The sequence below is a fragment of the Barbatula barbatula genome (assembly GCF_947034865.1).
Source record: "Barbatula barbatula genome assembly, chromosome: 9".
NCBI classification, from domain to species: Eukaryota; Metazoa; Chordata; class Actinopteri; order Cypriniformes; family Nemacheilidae; genus Barbatula; species Barbatula barbatula.
The window spans coordinates 9,843,830-9,866,151 of record NC_136772.1 but is presented as its reverse complement, the minus strand read 5'-3'; the positions used below and the strand labels follow the sequence as shown (position 1 = coordinate 9,866,151).

General features: G+C 41.7%; 1 protein-coding gene across 1 annotated transcript in view; it reads right to left on the bottom strand.

The window, feature by feature from the left end:
• klf7b (Kruppel like factor 7b) overlaps positions 1-22,322 on the bottom strand; it is a 40,611-nt gene that overhangs the window by 7,408 nt on the left and 10,881 nt on the right. Inside the window, exons 2-3 of the mRNA XM_079463605.1 lie at positions 6,706-7,309; positions 1,255-1,378 (exon numbers count right to left, since the gene is read on the bottom strand). Coding sequence (XP_079319731.1) covers positions 1,255-1,378; positions 6,706-7,309 — 728 coding nt within the window. The remainder of the gene's footprint in view (positions 1-1,254; positions 1,379-6,705; positions 7,310-22,322) is intronic.

The following is a 22,322-nucleotide window of genomic DNA, read 5'->3' as shown; positions in this document are numbered from 1 at the left end:
CGGCTCCACCTCCTTTTGTCATTCAATAGCTGCCAAACACTGAGTAATGAGTGTAAGGAGACAGATTTCCCTGCGCCTTTCCCCAGAGAGTTCCCATGCTCGGCGGCGCTCGAGGGAAAACGGCGTTGTTCAGGTGTCGGCGGCAGTCTGCAGAACAGAGGCCGTCCCGGCGGCAACTCGTCCGCTGGGAGATTTATTGTGCGGGAGCAGCAGAGAAATGTTCAATGGACAACTTTCAAAAGGCTGCGGCGAGGTCGGTTTGATGCCCACGGCGAGACGGGGTGCTGTGTCTAATTGTGCTTCCACCTGGAGCTGGCTCAGTGGGCACGCGGACTCCGCTGTGTAATTGCTACCCGCGTGCCAGGCTGGAGTGACAGCTTCCTAATACTGTCACCTGACAGACTATCACTCTTTCTCCCCATGCTAATGCAAATCTCTCTCTCTCTCTGCTGTCTGTGTCTTTTCACCTATTTATCACCAGCGTGCGATCCACATAACACCTGTACCCTAAAATATAAGTCTTAAATAACTTAAGTGCACTATGTACTGCTGTGCACTATGCACTGTTCTTGCTTGTAGCGTGAACTATCCCTTTAAGAAATACTATTATTTTGAATGCGCCAATTTTAATCTTTCCATTTAAAATGGACAGTATTACTGTAATTCTGCATTACTTCCAATAATACTCTCAACTAGACATTGGCAGTCGAAGGAAAAACTCTGTGTCTTTCCTTTAAGCTCTATGTGCATCCATTTTGTCTCCCCAGCTTTTTTATATTGCTGTTATATAACTTGCTTACCTTGGAATGCACACCCTTGCTTTTAACTAATGTTTCTCCCTGTACTCGATGTGGAAATGTACGCTACACCAATGGAGGATGGTCGAAAGTGGAACAGAATGTGAGAATGATATATTCGCAGTAATTCAGTAATGGGTATCATAGGACTAGACTGTGAATGAGTTATTCAGCGGGGAACTGGGCCTGTGCTAACTTCCAATAAGCCTGATGCAGTGTGCTATGTGCGTGCCATCAGAATGAAATTCGGAAAAGGAAAAACAAGAGAGAGAGAGAGAAAGATTGCAAGTGGGATGGGGAGACGGTTTCAACAGCAGAGTTTATGCTTGTGGTCTGTGTAGTTTTGAGTAATTTTACCTAGTGTGTTTAAAATGCATGGAGGTGTTTGGGAAGTCCAAAGGGTTAAAATCTGCATAAATCTAAAGTGGGCTGGCTTTGCAGTTTTTACGTCTCTTACCTGTCGCAGTGGTTGCACTTGAATGGTTTGGCGCCTGTGTGTTTGCGGTAGTGCCTCGTCAGTTCGTCGCTTCGCGCGAAACGCCATTCACAGCCTTCCCAGGAACATTTGTAAGGCTTCTCACCTGCACGCACAAATACACATCATTTAATCCCTGCTTCGCCATTCACACACACCTGTACACAGATGGTGCACCTCTGGAACGAGGCGGCCGCTGTGCCACTGTCAGCATTTCCATTATAAACAGAATTCATTAATGTTTCTCTCAATCATTCGTCACTGTTATCCAGTCAACCAATCAGATCTATCTGTCTTTTCTAGCGAACCAATCACATCTCAGTAGTGCAAACTTCCTGCTGTTTCAATGGCCATGTTTAAAATCTGAGGCAGGCAGACACTGTGGCATGTCAATTAAATGATTGTAAGATTTCTGCCTTCTGAGAATTTCTGAAGGTGGCATAGATGTATTCGTCACTAGATACATATCCCACAATTCAGTATGCACTGAAAGAATGAAAACATTTTAGACTGAGGGGTTGAGAGTAAAATTGTTTTTAAAACGTCATTTGATTTCAAAAATAATTTTTTTTTCAATTTAACATTTGCTTTATCGCCAAAGCTAACTTAAAATGTATTTGTTTGTTTTTGTTATAGTAACTATTTGTTGTAATTCCGGGAAACCCGTCTAAAAAGGCACCTCTATCCAAAAACGCTGCCAGCTAGGGAGCAAAGCATCTGCCCTTGGTTTAAGACAGCCAACGATTCAATCACCCGATTCAAGGGTCATTTTCCCTCTTCTCTAAAATTGAGGGGGGCAAACTAAATGTGCTCAGTCACTATAACCAAGCTAATTCATAATCCAAAGTCAAGCATACCAGATGAATTTGTTTCCCTTTATGTTCTCCACCCTCCCAGTGAGCTCCAAAATTCAAATGAAGTTAAACAGATGGGAAAGGAGATACCAATTGTTCCACATGCTGTACTTTTATGCCTCAGATTTAAATATGGCCTTGAGTGAGGGAGGAGGGGGACTTTAGTACCCGAGGAGAGAGTCCCGGCACAGTGGCGCTGTTCCTATGGAACAGAACGGGCTTCAGCCTAGGGCCTGGGTGGGAATGGGGAGGGTGTCAGTGGCACGGATTCAGATCTGGAGGTGGTAATGATAATTGGGGTCTTAATGACGCTTAATGGGAAACAATGGCATATTCACAGCGTAGGTGCTGCCAGCTTCTCAAGTGAACATTGTGTTTACCAATCTTACTAACTAGAGAAAAGCTCTGTTAAAATGGAAGCTGCTCAAATAAAAACTGAGGATGACTAAATTGATGCTGATGGCAGAGGTATTTTACCAACATATCTTGCGTTTTAGGTAGTGGTTTAATGTATGCTTCTTCATTATGGTCAACCGGCTTAATTCGGCTGATGAACATCTTGGCTGTGCTTGTGCACCACATTATGTGAAAATGATGCCGTTATAAGCTAAACTTTTCAGGAGGAATGTACCCGTTGCCCCAAGAAACAAACGTCCAAAGGAAAGAATTGAAAGGATTACGGACTATATGACTGTTATTTCCTTTTGTTTTGAAAAATATGATCCGATACATATTCGGTATTACCTTTCCACTTTTCATATTGCAAAAATGTACACTGTTCATCCGAACGCACATACCGCTCTTATGAAACTTTCGTCTGTTCATGGACAGTATATGTATTTATTTATTCCTTTGAACTAGGGTTCCAGCTCCATGATGCAAGATGAGGAAAAAGATGACACGGGTTACATAATTGCGATTTCACCGCTACATTTCTCAGTTGGTCGTGAAATTCTCTAATGATGCAACGCAAAGTAAAGGTAGATATGACATGGGTGATGGACAGATGACACGACTTACACCTCTTACTGTTTCCTCTTTCCATCCCGCATCTATTTTTTCGTTTCATGACTTTAAGGCAAAAAATCTTTGTCAAGTATAATACAATTTACTTGTATTTTTCTTCTTGTTCTAGATCACCTTTGGGAAAGCAAACAAGCAGCAGGCCAGGGCAGCATTCTTTGACATCTCTCATCCTTCTCTGCCACGCAAGATGCGTGCAGACAAACAACGGGTCAGAGTGCCTTGAGGTTTTTTTATTATGTTTGCCTGTCCTTGAGCTCCCCCGATTTATAAAATCAGTTTAAAAATATTGCAGTGTCTGCTCTTGTGTCTGTGACTACTGAGGTTCACAATAAGACTATTTCTCAGTCATTTTGAGAATGGAGGGCCGCAGGTGTGAGATGGCGAACGTTTCGCACCGCACTCTCAATAATTGGCCGAAGACCCCCTCGCACGCTCCCTCCTTATGCCATAGCCCCCGCTCCCCCCATTTATTTATTTCTCTCTACTGCTGTCTGACAGCAGTGAGGCAGGCTTGGACCTGCAACCACGGCAACCATAACACGGGCCAATTATAACTTGGAGAGTCATGGATGCATGATGGAGTCGCCTAGCAACCGGGAGAGAGAGAGAGTGTTAAAAGGATACAGAGAACGAAGAAGCTATCCAGCCAGTCTGCAACCTATGGACACTCCGCAATACCAACCAATTATTGCTTGCTTTAGATATGCATGATGTAGTTGCCTGGCAACCCCAACCATACCCAAAGAGAGGTAGATGAGGTTGTGAGGAAAGGTTGGATTCATGTGGCATCCTGGAGCCTCAATTGGCATCTAAAAGCTGTAAATAATCAACCTATTACAGTCTCTCTTCAGCTTTTGATACTGTTTCCTAGCAACGTCCCCCCTCCGAAATAGCAACCCAGTGCTCTCGCACCAGTGTCCTAGGTGTGTATGCTGCAGTTAATTACATTTCCTCAGTCACCTCAAGACAGATTTAGCTATTATTGTCTCTGAAGTTTAGATTTCAGAGCTTATCATCCATTCATTTCTTCTCTAGTGGATCACGTTGCCTTTCAAAATGAGCTCTCAGATTCTAACCCACTTTCACACTCCAAATCTCATTCAGGGATGTGCTATTAACTTCTGCAAACATTGTTGACAAGGCAAAGCAGGACCATCCCATTACAATAATGCGAGTGAAAATTGCTGCGGGTGAAGGTGAAAAACGATTTGACCACACCGGGGCGAGTGACTTCTGACAACCATCAGAATACAGTATATGTCATACCATTGCTTAATACAAATTCATCAGTTATGCATATAGAAAAAATAATAGATAAATAGAAAAAAATAGTCATAATAGAAAAAAATATTTATTCATATGTGAAGTAGTTAATGTGTACCTCACAGAAAAGATATATTGTTAATGCTTACAATTACATTTGTTAAAGGGATAGTCACCCAAAAATAGAAATTCTGTAATCATTTATTCATCCTCATGTCATTCAAAACCTGTATATGACTCTTTCTTCTGTGGAACACAAATATATTTTGAGAAATGTGTCAGTGATTTTGTGTCCATACAATGGAAGTCAATGGAAGCCTCTGATGTTTGTTCTGATGAACACAGAGAAAGAAATTTGGAAGAATGTTAGCAATTTTTAAATCTGTGACATCATTGACTGCCATAGTAGGACAAATTAAATGGTAGTCAAAGGTGCCCCAGAACTGTTTGCATTCCTAAATTCTTCAAAATATTTCCATTTGTGTTCAACAGAACAACAAAATATACAATACTTTTTTCCTACTATGATAGTGGATGATGTCACAGAACTGAAAACTGCTTACATTCTTATAAATATCTTTCTTTGTGTTTAACAGAACAAAGACATTTATATAGGTTTGAAACAACCTGAGGGTGAGCAATTATTATTTTTTGGTGAGCTATCCCTTTAATAAGAAACAAAAATAGTGTGGGCTGCCTCCTGTCAGGTTAACTAAAAAAGATAATATAAAAATTAAAATGTAATGTCCTTTGTCAAGTATCACATATTTTATCATCTTTGTCAAATATCTTACATTTATAAAGTCTAATTCTTGTTTCAGTGCATACATTTACATTTATGCATTTGGCAGACGCTTTTATCCAAAGTGACTTACATTGCATCATCCTATACACTTGTTTCTAAGTATGTGCAATCCCCTGGGATCCAACCCACGACCTTGGCGTTGTTAACACCATGCTCTAACCACTGAGCTAAAGGAACCTTTGCAAAGAATCTGTAACTGTTTAGTTTTAAGGTAATATAATACAATGAATATATATTAAAATATTAATATAAATTCATTTTAATATGAATGAAATATAAAATAAATTGTTAAATATAAAACTAATTGTAAAATATAAAATTAAATAAGTTGTTATATTATAACCAAACATAGACCGGAAGTTTACTTCGGTGTGCGTGTGTCCGAAGAAACAGTCTTATATGTACACTTACAATAATCAATGATTTTGGCAGTTTTACTGTTGCTCAGTGGTTAGAGCATGGCGTTAGCGATCCCAGGGATAGCACATACTTCGAAAACAAAAGGATAATATAATGCAATGTAAGTCGCTTTGGATAAGAGCGTCTGCCAAATGCATAAATGTAAATTTTAGCATAAAGTAAGAATCCTCTGTATAAGTAATATGTGGACATAATAACCAAACGTTTTTAATCTAAATTAATCTGTCACATAATAAACATATTTATTGATGAGCCAGCATGCCAGAATGTTTCTTCAGTCCCTATATCTTCCTGCTAACGTTTTTTTTTCTTCTTTTCTTCAAAAGCAGAATCGCCGTCTACACGCCAGAATCAGCCTGAAAGCGATTAGCATCACTAGCACTCGCAGTAAGCTGCCGAGTCAACAGTTGGCTGCAGGGGCCAGATACGCTGTATTGAGGCCACCGTCACAGTGGTTTTCAGGGCCGGTACGAGAGTGCAGCACACTCTCAGGTTCAGCGAGAGGGCAGCAACAGCGGCACCAAGGCGTGCAAGCCTGAATTAGCTGGGAAATGAGATTTAGCCCAGTCAGTCTATCAATCATCTTGCAATTACTGACTGTACTGGCAGGTTTTGAATGGTGTGGTTGGGCCCATTTTAGTTTGAGATTAAGGTGCAGGAGAGAGAAATCGTGCTTCGGGGCTGTGCTGCAAAAATCGAGTTAGCTTCACTAGATCGCTTGTGACCCTTCCATAGTATAAGAACCTTGGCAAGGAAGATTTCTGGAACGTTATCTTATTACATGTAACTCTGCTATTACATGTGTCGACGTGATGTACCATAAGCGTTCCACAAAAGCTAAATACTACCAGAGATTTACAAATTCGTGAAACAGAGTTGGGATTTTATCCCTCAGCCTAATCCGATTTTCCTTGGGTAGCTGATTGTAATGCCCAAAATATAAGCAAAATATCCTTTCTTCACATTGCATGTAAAATGAACCATTTACAGGTTTTTTTACAATTATGTGACATTTTGAAATCACTCATACATATACCTAAACAGTAAAGATGTGCATTTTCTCACCTGTGTGTGTCCTCTGGTGTGCCTTTAGGTGGGAGCTTTTTGTGTAAACCTTCCTACAGCCATTAAATTGACAGCGATGGACCCTCTTTTTGTTCTCTGGGATGTCTCCTCCGCCTGTACCAAGTCCTCCTTCTCCATCGCTCTGTGCTCCGCGGCTTGGCGGCGAGGGTACCGAATGTGTCGCGACTAGCTTCGCTGCCCCGAGCCCAACTTTCTTGCCCATAAATTTGAGTGTGAGCGTGCCATCAGCTGTGGCGGTAAGAGTCTGCGTGGGCTTCACGAGGTGCCGTCCCAGCTCAGGCGAGGAAGGTGGTGTAAGGGATGTGACGGCGTTGAGCTGGGCAGGATTCACCCCACCACTGGCCTCTTTCACCGGTGCATCTGTAGTCTTGGTGCTTGTGGCGTGGAGGATCTTGGGAAGGGATACGAGCAGAGGTGGCGGGCTGGACTCGTCGGATAAGCTAGGCAACAGAGGGTCCATCAAGTCCTCGTCACTGTCCCCTTTCATGAAGGCTGGTGTGAGGAGGCAGTCGAGTTCCTCGTCGAAGAGTTCGGAGAGTCTTTTGGGCTCCGTCTGTAAGTACCTCTCCAGTTCCAAACATGTCTTTAGGAGAAAAGAAAATAATGAATATGAGACGACAGATTTGCTTTACGTTATCTGAGATGTATATTATGTCACAATACAGGCTGCAGTGGAATATACTAGTATGGGACTGCCCATGAACGATTAAACATAAATCACAGACAAAATATAGCGATTGTACGTACAGTACATTAAAAAAATTGTGTGACCTACTCATGGATGTCAGCCAGTAAGATTAGAGTTTCCTATATTGGGAAAGTCTTGTTTAGTTTTGTGGGCAACATGCATCAGATGGTTAGCAAGTGGACTGTGGGCAGTCTGAGGCTGAGAATTAAGTAACACTAACTGTCTGAAAAAATGCAGTTGGCACATCAACACGTTTCCAGTCAGCTTGCTCGGGGTTGATTCGGTTGCTTGTACTTTGGAAGGTGTAAATGGCTACACCTGCTACATGGAGCATTTTGCTGAAAAATCTGAAGAGCAGCTGGGGGCCAAGATTTTCTGGGAGAGAAACCGAACATTCATGGAATTTTTATTACGCTTGCCGCGGTTGAGGGAACAGTATTTATCCATGGAGTGTAGCGTAATTTGTACAGTGCTTGAAATAAAATGGCCGTGTTATTTAAGATACTTTTCTCCTCGCTCTGGATTTTCCTCTGATGAATACTTTGGCAGATAGAGAGTGGATGGAAGAGAGAGATCATGGCTCACTGACTGCCTACTCAGCAGTTTCTTTTTCACTGGTTTAACAGTATTCAGTCATAGTGGCCAGTTTGGATATTAAAGAGTTCCCTGTGGTGTGTAGCAGTAAAAGCATTTTGGCAGTCATATGGCAGGAGAGTAAACCTTCCAACTTTTCCCTTCCCAGCTGTAAATCCACAAGCTTAATTTATTCTGGCATGTCCTTTACCTCAGACCTAAATAAAATACAGAAATATTAACACATTAACTGGTGTCATATTGTCTGCCGATAAGCTGCAATTTTCGTTTTGATGGGTTTTTTTGTAGATCAAAAACAAGATTTGATACAACCTATTGTTAGATGGTATTCATGGGCAGGACACTGTCCTTAGTTTTAGTTTTTTTGACCATGAACCTTAAAAGGATAGTTCACCTAAAGCTAAACATTCTATCATCTTTTACTCACCCTCATTTCGAACCTGTATGACTTTTTCTTATGCAGAACATAAAAGAAGATATTTTGAAGAACGTTGGTAAACCAAACAACATTCACTTCTATTGTATGGTCAATTGGTACCACCGTATTTCTTTAAAATATCTTCTTTTGTGTTCTGGAGAAGAAAGTGAGTCCTAAATGTTTGAAATGAGGGTGAGTAAATTATGACAGAATTTTCATTTTGGGTAAACTATCCCTTTAAAGCTACCTAAAAATTAAACGGAGGATTTTTTCCTGAACATTTACTTGCATATGAACATACATTAAAATGTGTTCTTTAAAGTCAATGTCTTTAGCTAAACCCAAAGAAAACCCTTTTGAACAGTCAACTTGCCATTTAACTAACCTGAAGCCAAATCATTTCTCTTTGCCCAACCACACCTAATTTGGCTCATAATGTCTAATACAACAAAGCTTTAACATAAAGACACAGAGCTTATCGACTGCTCGAGCTGTAATGCTCCCTGTATGTTGATTTAGGATTCTTCTCGCTACCTGGAAAGTGCATGAATTATCCATAGAGACCTTTTCATTCATGTGTTAGCTAGCAGGAATTTGGGCTTTGGACAGAGGTCTTGTTTTGTAGGCCTTAATGATTGCTCTGAGGAACATCCAATCCAGCATTGAGAAGAACAGAGCAGAACATTGATAAATTCTTTATATCATGCTGCTCAAAGCAAAACGGAGAGATGCCATAGAGAGACATAAGTGCACATAAGACAATCCTGAACAGTATCTTTACATTGATCTATGGTTGGAGATGGAGAATTTTGTCAATGGTTATGGTTATCTACATCTTTATAATGTCTTAGAATTTCCATGGCTTCACTAAACTAAGCCACCGCATCTGATTAATCCTGATTCAGTCTTGCTGCGTTTCGGACCGGCCGCCACTATAGATGGTTCCCACTGACCCTGCTTATTCTGTGTGCACTGAGCTCCATCTATTATAAATGCGGTGCCAGGGGGTTCACAAGCAGCACTAAGAGGCAATGTCAGACAAAGAACGGGCAGAGAGAGAGAGGCGAGGGGCTGAATCACAAAACTGTTATTAGCAAATATGGCCGCAGTCCAAGTTAGACACAAAGGGGAAATTATCGGCAATCTCAGAGTCAGTTCCTCCCGTTTCTGCTCCCTGCTTGGATAATAAAGTCGCCACATTATCTAAACTAATGTGTTTATATCTCCGCCCGCATCTAACAACACAGTTTTCTTTCTCTCTATTTTTGGGGGTTAGAATTATGACGATTTTTTTGCTCATACAAATAGATTTTAATTAAAGCATTTTTGCTTTCATCACATGTCTTTTGAAGTTCTACCTCTTGATGCAAAACCAATCTCTCTCCTACACTTCTCCCTCTCGCTCTATCTACACAGCATGCGCTGATGACTAATTAGCCACTCAAACGACCCAGCAAAGAGAGGCTCTTTATTCAGTTAATTTGCTGATGGGAAGCCTAAGTGTATGTGTGTATTAGTGTGTATCTGTGAGCTGTATATGTGAGTAAGATGTAGTGACTAAGAACAACGTTTGAGTTAAAAGTGTGTGTTTTTTTACTTTTTAGGACAAAACGGGTTTACAGTCTGTTTGTAAGTTCTAGTGATGCCGTGCTTGATTCATACTGGCACTTTTAAGAACCTACTGTAGGTTAACTGATGGTATATAGCAATATGTTCATCTGAAGAACCTTTAAATGGATAGTTTACATGAAAATTCTGTCATCTTTTACTCACCCTCTTGTCATTTTAAACCTCTATTACTTTCCTTCCTATGCACAAAAGAAGATATTTAAAAGAATGGTGGTAACTGAACAACGGTGGTACCCATTCACTTGCATTGGTCTTGTGTCTATATTCTTTAAAATATTATTCTTTAAAATATCTTCTTTTGTGTTCTGCAGAAGAAACTAAGTCATACCGGTTTGAAATGAAAAATGACTACAGATTTTTCATTTTCGGGTGAAATATTCCTTTAAAGCTGCAACCCGTAACTTTTTTTTTTAAATATACAGTTTCTTAGTAAAATACATTATTATAAGCTTACCATTGCCAGTTTTGAACACCGATTTTTTTTATGTACTTGCTATGTACCATGTAACCTGTATTTTGTTTAACACCGAGATGATTTTGAGGCTTAAGTTACAAAATGAACCAATAATCTTTGTCTTAGGAATTCTAGCTAGCTCAAGAACCCTGTATAGTTAAAATAATTGTTTTAGTGTACATTACACAAAATTGAACAGGTTACTCGCCTCTTCCCATAAACCATAAACCTGCCCTAAGCTCTCCGGCCATGTTTCGCTTAATAGGGCACAAGCGTTGTCAATGATCTGGTGATAAAATCTGTCCATAATGTGCTATCATTCCCTCCCCTGCAGTCTTCATAACAATATCCCGGGTTGCCGAGGCTCCAGCACAGCCATTATCTCTTACACATCCTGCAGACCATAACCATTTGCCTGTAAGATGGGAGCTATGTCCTTTCTTCATTTATTTGAAGGGCTTTTCGGCCTGTTTACACACTATGACATTCATTTATCTATATATTTTTTGTATTTTTTAGGGTGGATGACAGCGACGTGCAGTGTCTGCTGCATGATTACCTCAGTAATGACACAACAATTACCCATGAATCCTCTGAGAATTCTTCTGCCATCAACCTTAGGAAACGATTCAAACTCTATAGGCCATAAGGGCCTCCCTCTAGGATGTCTCTGTCCATACACTGAGACGAAGAGACCGAGCCGTCTGCAATTTTGCAGTCAGATGCAGATTCGATCTGTCCCAATGACATATAAACCATCATCACAGCAGGGTGGACATCAGAGTCATCTGAGGCCCTCACCGTCCCAGATAGGATTTCACGGATCTTGCGTGCTTTTTCAGCTGAGGACTCTGTTTGCTTCTTGCACCTCACTGGCTGGGCTCAGGGAGGGGAGCTGTCACTGCTGTCCCGGTGCTGGGGTCTAGGGGGTGAGTGATGGTGGGGTGGCTGACAGGGGTCCGGGGAGCGAGCGTGGAAGAAAACAGCTGTCACGCACACGGCTGCTGCCTGAATCTCTTCACTTTATCTAGCGTCATCGCCCCATCCCCCTGCACCCTCGCCCTGGGACTCCTGACATTTAGACAATACAGTTTCAGCATGAGCTTGTACACTGTTTTTGATTTACTAAGGACCTCGGTGTGTGTGTTTTCGAGGGCTGGTGTAGTGTGCGTTGCGGTTGTTCAATTGATAAGTGGCAGTAAAACCAATGAACTACAATCTCTTACAAGCGGACTTTCTAACAAAAGCATGAAAAAGAGTCCCAATAAAGCAGTTAATAGCCAATAGAAAGGCTCTTATGTGAAAAGTAAACATCAGCGTGGTACAATTCTGAGTGCCTACCGCACCTTCCTTTGATCTCGTTTTCGATGCTCCCCATCAAAGCGAGCCCAGTCAATAAACGCCCACTACCAGCGGAGTATCACAAAAGAGATGTCGCCAACTTGTTAAGAGTCTACGGAGACATACTCACATCTGAAAAACATTGCCCGCACCTTCCCACAACCTCAATCTCACTTAACTGCAACATTTGGACAACAAACGATCCATGTGGCTGGCACCTGTGAAAATATATTCGTATGCGGCGCACCAAAAAGTAAACTAAAGAGAGATTACATTGGGATAGCCCTACGCAAATAAAGGAAATCCAATTGTTTCCACTGGTCTCCATGAACTCTCAATCCACTTCTAGCGTGGTCTAATACCACAACCTACAGCAGACTTTTACCCTTGGCCCCTCCTTATAAAATTTTAATCAGCCGTCTGTGATGGAGTGACTTTTTGTAGACTCTCCTGCTGTGTAATAGCCGTCCTCTTTCCCTGGTTCTGCACCTGTGTCATCCCTCCCTATCCCCTCGTGTGTCCACCTCCCCCTTTTAGCCAAATCGCTGGGCTTCCACAGACACATCCACACACAAATGCTTTCTAGCACAGTGAGACAATTAGCGCCCAGACGCCACTCACAGGCCCACTCCGCCCATCTCGGCCAAGTCAGTTTGAAAACATTACAGAACGAACGGATGGCATGAACACATGCGGAAGATAAATGCTAACAGCTGTTAGCGGAGCCAAGACTGATATGCTCTTTTAATTTGGGTGGATAATTTAATCCCATCTCCCTTGGCCCTCGGCCGCTGGTGCGGTGAATGGAAACGGCTCGTTCCTGGTCGTTTGTCAAATCGGAGGCCCTTTCCTACGACATGCTGCATTTGTTTATGAAGTAAAAATTAAACCTTGTTTTTATACAGTAGCTAGATGTAAATGATGCTTGTAGCAATTTGTTATGCTTTAAGTCAAAGGACACGAGGGAGACGCTTTACTTTTAGCAGGCTACGAATCCATTTTGAACGTTTCGGGGCATTTTTACGCATTTAATATCATACGCTTTCAGCTTATCTTTGTGTTTGAGCAGCAGAGAGCGATCCAGAAAATTGTGTAATTTTAGTAAAAAGTATGATGCTCAGCCGCCACGGCACAACCATTTGTCATTCTTCTGTGACACACTAATGACCACCTGCCACCGATTTCTTCTCTGCCGCTTTTGCTGCATGGCTAAGGAGGAAGCCGAGATGGGTTATATGGATCAGAGCTGAATGTCTGTCATGTTAAAAATTATCCATTTAAAGATCTCTGTAATATCCTGCCCCTGCCAAAACAGACACAAACCCCCACAGGAAAACAATGCAGTGATGTGTGGTGAAATTAAGATTTGCATCCTCAGAGTTATGATATAAATGATGAAAAACTCACCGAGGATGGTATCCTATTAGTGTGTTGGCAAAACTGGACACTCGGTGACGAATAGGTCCCTGCAAATAAGCCTGAGGCTCTGGCAACCCTGCTGCTTGAACATTCTCAGGGCCAAATGTACTGTAGCTCTTTAGCGGAAGTACCTCTACCCCAGATTTCTCTGGAGAGAATACAAGTATTGTTTTTTTTGTCCCTCATTTACATATAGGTTTCATTATTGTTGTGGTTGCCTGGGAACCAGATGATATTTAAATCCCTCGTGTACATCTGCAAATGTAATTGCAAATGCATTGTGACTGAGGTATTCTCCACAAAAAGCCTCATTTCTGATGGGTTTATATTGGAAATGCAGCCTTCACACGCTCACGTTGTTCACAATCTCTGCATTGCACTGCGAATGACACGACTTGATTGCAAACAAGTCCCTTTTTATATCAAAGCCACATCATCTCAAATTGGAAGTAATTTCTCACCGTGAACATGCTCTACTCTGAATGCTGTCGATATGCCGAGTAAAGCTTAGCTTCAGTGTGTATATTCTTTGAAGGAAAATCAAAGCATTAGCCTCTGGGGCACAGCAGCTTTAACGTGGCCGGTCTTACGATATATGTAATGACTGCCATGCCTAATAGGAGCACATTGGCTGCAGTTTGAACCATAATGTCTTGAATATCTGTGTACCAAACTTAACCTTGGCCAAATATGTTCTTAGAGTAATTGAATCATTGGCCCTATACCAATTCCCCATTTTTATCCGCCCATATTTTAGACAAATCTGACAGGGGCAGTCGTGTCAAAGTCATATTTTAGGGAGTCAAACATGCTTTCAGTAATTCTGTGCTTCACTACGGGTCTGAAAGCAAAGAAATCAAGAGTAATCATGGTAAGTTCAGTTCATCACGGTTCTGTGGCCCCGAACAAAACATATGGTATCTGTACTGCTCAATTCTCTGTTTATCAAGTCTGGTTATCATCCATTTTGTTTCAGCTCTTGGACTATTATATATTGATGAAGAAAATGTATCGAGCCATTCTCCTGATGCGGCTTCGCTTTGTAACTCTTGTTGTTTGATGTTTTCCTCTTCATAGCTTTGTTCACATCTGTTCAGGAAGAATATTACGTGACTCCACTGAGAAATCAGTCTTAGTGATTGATGTCCCCCATCTAGACGACACGAAAAGCACCATGAAAATGTAATATGGTAAGTATGACTCCACCGTAGGTTTGCACGGTGAAATCCGTCGCACATTTGAATAGTCTCCCATGTGAAAAATGTTCTTGTGTACTTTAGTAAAATTCCTAGTCTTAGTATAGTAAATATTTATCAAATGTACTTATCAAATTACTATAGTTAATACTAAAAAGAATGTAGTGTGCAGTATAATAAAGTTGATTATAGTACACATAGTTTAATTTAGATCTATTTTGGAGATTATAATTATGAATATGACACAGAACACCGATACTACTATGTATCAGCTGGTAAGATATGTTTATGATACCATGACAACCATACTCCACCATACTTAATGGTTGAACAGAGCTTTTTATAGAATGGCTAAGCGTGGCTTTGGGTTTCAGATTAGTGTCGACTCCATGTACTCATTACCGTGTGTCAATATTTACACTCTCACGCAAAGCTAATTACATGTTGACCGTGTAATGCGATTTGCAAATTTGTTTTGAAATCCTCATCCTTTCGCTGCCCTCCATTTTCCTTCCTAGTCTTGGTTCTTGCTTTTCCAGCTGCACGTTGTGAGGGAGGCCCTATCCTGTGCTGGTCCTACATCTCTCTTTGGCTGATAAACACAGAGCAGCTCCTGTGGGAAATGGGAGGAAACAGACGAACAGGAACTCGTCCAGAGATGAGCACAACAGGCTAGGCAGATGTTTCCATGGCAGCCACATTGTTGGGTTTTGAATTTTGAAAAGACAGCAGGACACGAGTTTGGGCTGTTATTGTGAGCTGTCTGAATCAGAAAGAAGCATTTCACATCCTGGTTCTTTCATTGAGGGCTAGAGGAATGTGAATGCATCCTGGGGAAGCGTCTTAGTTTCAAAATGCCCAAGTAACTGGCCATATATTATATTTCTTTGCACTAAATAGAGAGGTTTCAGTCATCACAGTCAGTCGATGGAAGTAATCGAACTCTGTTTGGTGAGAAAAAGGTAATAAAAGTTTTTGGCAGATTCGTCACACAGCGGGGGAGTGTGCGGGCTAGAAAAGCAATTTATTTGCCATAGGTGTGAAAGTGCTTGAGTTTATGCATGTTGACAGCTCTTGGCAGAACATTAGGACCTTGTTCGGGTTCGTGATATAACGGAGACAGCTTTATTATGACATGAACACTCGTAAGGTCAGCTAATGCAGGCTTCTTCAGGAAAAGGAGGTATGCACCCCTGGCCATCCACTTCATCAAAACATTTCGGAATATTACCGAGCTATTTCTCTATGGACGCGTGGCCCATTTCCCTACAATGCAGTGAGCGAGCGTGCGTGTAATGTGGAACAAAGAGCAGTGCTAATCATGCGAGATAACAAGCAAACATTATCTGTACACTGTACCCTTAGAGGCAGGATTACTTTAAAGATGGATGATACTGCCGGTAAAGAACATGAACAATGAAATCTTATTAAAAACATTATGACAGCCTTGGCACCAAATGTCAGCCAGCCTGCATTGATTTGTATTAAATAATGGTTATATAGAGTGGGAACATATAATCATTTCACAGCCAAGTGTTGCTCTGTACAAACCCTGGGTTCATCACTCATAGATCGGCTGAATAAGTAAATAATTACATATGATACTGCACTTAAATAAAGAAACAGGACACGGGCAGTAGGGCAGCCATTCATTTAATAAATGTCAGAGAGGTCGCTTTTTTTCACAACATATATAAAAATAATTTACAAATTATTCTCTAAAATTGATAGAGTTGATAATTGATGAAAATCACTGGATAATTCTCATAATTGTATTTACGTAACACTTGTATAATACCATATACATTTTCTTTTAAATAAAAACAAAGCAGAAAAAATTAACCGTAGCGTATTCTATTTATATGAATACATAGAATAGTTACATCATAGAAAAATTGTATGCACTAGCACCATTAAATTATAAAATCGAATACTGGTAACACTTAACACTATATTCTCTCTTGTTTATGTTTCTACAAATGATGTATGTTTTGTTTGTGGGTGTGATTTCATACTTGTTGAGCTCCAATGATATTTAGTGGTGTAAGCAGTTATTTTGGGGGGGATTATGACACTCAAAAATGTCTCCAAAATTGCCCTAGACTGTGTAAACAACAAATACAAGTCAAGGGTTCTCCCTTGCTTTAAAAAACATAAAAACGCTTACCTGTCAATCATTTTGCGCCTTTAAATATGCTGACATCCGGCTGGTAGGGCAAGGTTTTAGAGAGAGGGCATTGTTGTATTTAGCTGAATTAAGCCGTTCTAACGTCAAACTGAATCAATGCATTTATTGACATTCGAATGCAACAATATTGAATTCAATAGTTGAATACAATTTATGCTCAAACTCTTTTGAGACCAGACTCTTTATACACAGGCCTGGCACAGCATCACTGTCACATCTCATCAAAGCTAATGAGAGACCGACTTCACGTTTAGGGGAGATCTTCAATAATTTAGCATTGAAAGTGAAAGACAGTGTCTGCAGTCTTCTCCATCTGCATCCAGCCGTACAAGGGGACTTTAAGTCTGACATGGTGCAGCTGCAGCTAATGAATACCTCCATTTAAAGATGGAGGCGGTAGCCTGGGTGCCAATCAGCTTTTGGATGTGCTTGTATGGGGCTGCTAGTAGATGATTTTTGTGTACACAAACACGGTTTTAGCTCCAAAAGTATTGTGGGACTAAATTAACAAACACCTAAAAAGGGACAGAAGCTGTGAAGGAACAAAAAAGCTACTACTGCCTCTCTCTATAACTTATAGGGAACAATGTGACCTTGATCGTATAGCCAAATGTACAATCACAATTTATTTCCATCTTAAAAACCCGGTCAGGAACACGTCATATAGTTTTAGTGGGGAGCAGGGGACAAACTGGATAGGAGACATAGTGATGTTGTGCTATAACTCTGGTTAAAAGAATAGTTCACCCAAAAAGGAAAATTATGTAATCGTTTACTCGCACACTTTATTTCAAATCCGTATGATTTTATTTCTTCTGTAGAACAAAAAAGGAGATATTTTTAAGGAATATTGGTAATCGAACAATGGCGGTACCCATTGACTTGCATTGGTTTTGTGTCCGTACAATATAAGTAAATGGGTACGGCCTTTGTTTGATTACAACATTCTTCTAAATATTTTCCTTTGTGTTCTGCAGAAGAAAGAAAGTCATACAGGTTTGAAATTACAGGGTGAGTAAATGATGACAGAATTTAAGCACAATTTGAGCAAATGAACAAACTTGCACTGTTTACAGACTCGTGTTAAGCATAGCTTCATCCAGACTGTTTGTCACATTACAGTAAATATGTGGTAAATGTGTAAATAGCATTTATGTTTCGATATGTTTTTAATGAAAGGTTAAAGAATTGTTAACATATACTAGGGGAAAATCAACGAAAGCACCACAACCGGTTGTTCAATATGAATAGACACTCTTAATCATCTTAATCATCCCTTCCAGATATGCCAAAGAGAATCAAGCTCGGTGAAATGATTCAGCAATGAGACAAGCGCAATAATGGATAGAATGGGTAAAAGAGGAAGTGAATAGTCCTCCCTGAAGATGTGCCAAACGGGGGATAATCCCACTGACAAAAGCGGCAAGACTGCAGGCTGGTAAGAGGCAAGCTGAGCCCTAGAAAACAGTTCTTCGTCTTCCTTTAACTGGATTTGCGGAGCCACGCTGCTGTTTATCTGTGTACAGGGTCGGCTAATGGCCACTGGCTGGCGGCACTGGGGTAATCTAATCAGGATACAGCGATTTTCATTAAACCGCTCGGGCGGGATTATTCCCCATCACAAGCCGATTGAAAGGGGACATTTTTAAATGGGGTTAACAGCTTGTTATAAGATTGGGGAGTCTAAGTAAGGGATACTAGCAATGGGAAGGGGGTTGTCTATTGTGTTAGATGCCCGGCTAATCTTCATTACTCAATGCTAAGAGAATGCCACGTGGGTGGGGGGATACAACACATGGAGACAAAAGAGAACATGGAGGAAGAACAGGAGGAAACAAAAGGAAGTTGGCCAGCATAGAGGATCATGTGAAGTGGGGGCTGAGCAATGGGACGTTTTGTTTCAGAAGATGCATGGCCCTTTGGGTTTTGTTTAGAGAGCTCCCGTTACATACCATACTGTAACAGGCGAGAGACATGACTAATAGGGCAAGTTCTCAAAGGAGTCAATTTCAGCTCCAAGCCCATTATCAAGCACTGGTAAAGGTCTATACCCCTAGGAGACTTAAACAGGGGTCTTTATTTCACCAAGATGTAACTGTGGATTGGCTCACATTTCTGTAATACAGCAATGTATTAGAAGTTTAATAAATCATTCTGTCCATTAAATGACATTTTACTCAAATTAGGTCCCATTGACATAGTACCAAAAAAGTTTTGATGGTAATATAATATGTTTCAGTTGGCTTCAGACACCAAGACCCTCAGGTTTGCCATGTGACTCTCTACGTTGTCTGCTCTACTCTGTCCTAGTCAGCGAACCAGCATTATTCCTATACCACTGTGGGGACTCTCTTCTCTTCTGGTGTCACATAAAACCACTGAAACAGCACATCTAGACAAGAAACAGCAGGGGAGATGTGTAGAGGCCAGTCTTATTTAACAGTCACAAAGTCAGTATTGGCGAATGTAAGATAAATGGGTTCTTAAAAAACAGTAACCAATCATTCAATGTTGCGCTTCGTTGCTGTGATCTCAAAGCATGAAACCCCAAAACCGGTGTGACCAAGCTTGGTCTTCAGTGTGTTTCCTGATGATATATATAACTCGGAGTGACTCTTTGTAATAAACCACAGGATGTGAGATACGGAGACAGCGTAACAGCATTCGCAAGGATACCTCTCGAAGGGGAAACACTATGTGTGCCCCAGCATCCTGTCCCATGCGAGTAGCGTGCACGATGGCTCAGCCAGCCAGCTGAAAGGAAATGAAATGGGAAATTGCATAGATGGGAGGCAGAGGTTCATACTTCGTTGTAAATACTGTGACTTGAAGCAGAGAGAAGTTATGTAACCCCGCTAGGCCTCCACGCTTTGGCCAGAAAATTTGTCTGAGCCAATCTTTTCGTGCGTGCTTATCGGCAGGATTGCAGCCAGAGTCAGTGTGGACTAGCATAGGCACGTTAGCCTGAGGGGCATGGATACGGTAACCTGTCCAATCTCCAATTTATCCCCTGAATCAGGCAGCAGTAGTGGACAAAAGCAGTTATGATAACAGGAATTCGTACCCCCCTCCCAATCTGGCAGCTGCCCCACCAGTCTTTGTGCTGCAGGGATTTTTCACGCACGAAAGGCTCCAAAACAAAATGAAGAATGTAGATTAGCAAAGCCGCTTAAAAAATTAAACAACTTGCTCGAGCCTGTTTTCAAGGCTCACCTCCAAGAGATAGCAAAAAGCTGGCCGTTTCTGGTTTGTGTGATAACTTGCTGCAAGGATTTCCAACCCAATTTCTCAGTGCCAGGATAGGCATCCCAGTTAATTGCCATCGCTCACTTAAGTCAACGTAAATGGCTTTTTCATCCCTGCATCTGTCCTCTTTATAATTATCCTGCAGTGTGGTAATTACACAGACTCCGCACAACTGGTATTTTATGGGACAACAAACTCCTTTGCTCTTTTCTAGTCTCCGTTTCCCCTGTTTGCGTGTGAGAGACGGTTAAACACAAATTCTGCCTTTAAAAGCCTGTCTCCAGGCCCGTTTACAAAAATAACTGTATTGCAATTTGCTAAATGCTTTGCGAGAATATAAGCTGGAGTGATGAGAATGTTGTCTGTCATGAGTCAGGAGTTAGGGCTCTGAAGACGGCAATAAAAATCGCATAAGCAATCTCACAGAGAGCCTGCTACAACATTTCACGCTTGCAGTGAAGTTGTTGCCTTTATCTAGATGTTTAGAACTACAAGGATTAGTCATTACTGAAGCTAACAGGATAATTTACAATTAAACAAAAAGCTCACAAAGCTTTTAAAACACTGGCTAAAAGCGTACATCTTTCCTAGACACCTAGAATCAAATGTCTGCTTTACAGATACAACCTATGATCTGATACTGCGTCTGCGTGTGCTCAGAATATGAAATCACAAGCTGCCGCTGTGTTGTGAGGTATCTATACTTGCAGGCTGTGCCTTTTTTCTCCACGTGGCTATCGGCCTAGCTCATCTCTAACAACAGACACAAAGCCCTGCCACTCTGCCAGTGAGCCATAAATGGACTGAGGTGGGTGGAGGGAGGGAGCATTTGATCATGAACTGATGCATAAAAGCTTTTTGTGAGGCATGAAACAGCAGTCCACTAGTTAGGCATGGTGACAATTCTTAGCGATGATGAAACTACGGCTGGGTGGACTTACTGTCTTTGTAAGCTAATATTGCTTTTGACAAGTCTTATTATCAATGCTGCACTGTTTGTGGGTTATTAACATGTTAAACCGTAATCTCTGCACCAATTTTCTTCTGTTTTATCAGTGCTGTACTCTTAAACCTCCAACTATTATCTCTTTTAAGCGTCTATCGTTCATGCATGCAGGCACGCAAACAAAGACACCGACGCAAATCCAGCCCACACACTTCCAACGAAAGAATGACCTCATCCTCCACCATCTCCCTCCTCCCTGCACTCTGGTGCAGCTGGGCCGAGAGTGAGGTCACCTGAGACGACGAGGGCCCGCCCCATTTGACTCACTCTCACATAGCCTTTTACTGCGATGGCACTTTGAACCCAATTACCAGCTTCTGACAAGGCTGCTACAGTGACATAAAAAGGAAACCTAACAGGGACTTGATGAATGCCTTTGCAGTCTATTAATTCCTGACTCCGACGGAAGCTGTGGACAGGGAGACCTTTGCCAGGAGTGCTTGGAGAGTGTGGGCATCCAGAGTTGCACTCGACTGCGTCTAACTTTGAGTTCTCCCATTAATGTGCTCACCCAAGAGATCAGCTTTTTGAAGTCACCATGCACACAGACGGGGTGGGATGGCTGAATGGTGGGTGCCCCTGCTGCCATTGCACCTGTTTGCGTGGCGGGGGGGCCCTAGCGCAGGAGCTCCAATATAACACCTTGCCCGAATTCCTCAGGCCTCCCTTTTGTTACAGCCCATTATTACGAGGTCACAAATGCAATGACAGCATCAATGCTAGGAAAAGGTAGCGACTCTGTGATGGATCGCAGGCATTACCTCATAATTTTACTGGAATCTACAGTGCATTCGGGTGCATTTAGCACTTTGCATTTGACAAAGTGGGTGATCTCATCCTGAATATTGTAAAACACGAGATGAGTCACAGGCACTCAAAATGTAGAATTGAGCTGTTGGCCTGTCTGAGGATCGCCTGAGGGGGAGGGTGCTGAAAGAGCGGGAGTGTCAGCGTGATGCGTACATTGGTGCAGAGAAGCCTTGTCTGGGGGGTGCGGAGAGTTGACTAGTCTCTGCTGGGTTTGCTCAGTGCAACGGCCCATGCTTAAAAGCAAACACAAACACTGCCTGCTCCACGGAACCTAAGAGGGTAAGTAAGGTACCCAGTGGGCATCTCTTAATGCGTAGGGGTGCAGTGTAGGCACACACACACACCACACTCATTTTTAAACAATCCAAGCTGCAACCTGGTATACTTATGCATACGTCTGTACATACACACTTTCATACAGACAAGCCCCCATTCCAAAAGTGCCTGGCTATTCCCCCAGGTATTCCCGGCAACATCACAGATTAAAATAGCACCCGACCCACATAGCTGTACACTGGCTCAGCTTCCCTTTTAGAGAAGGCAGACTTATGTTCACAGTCTTTGCTATATTGTCTGCAAGCACTTCACAAATCCTGTCATTTTTGCA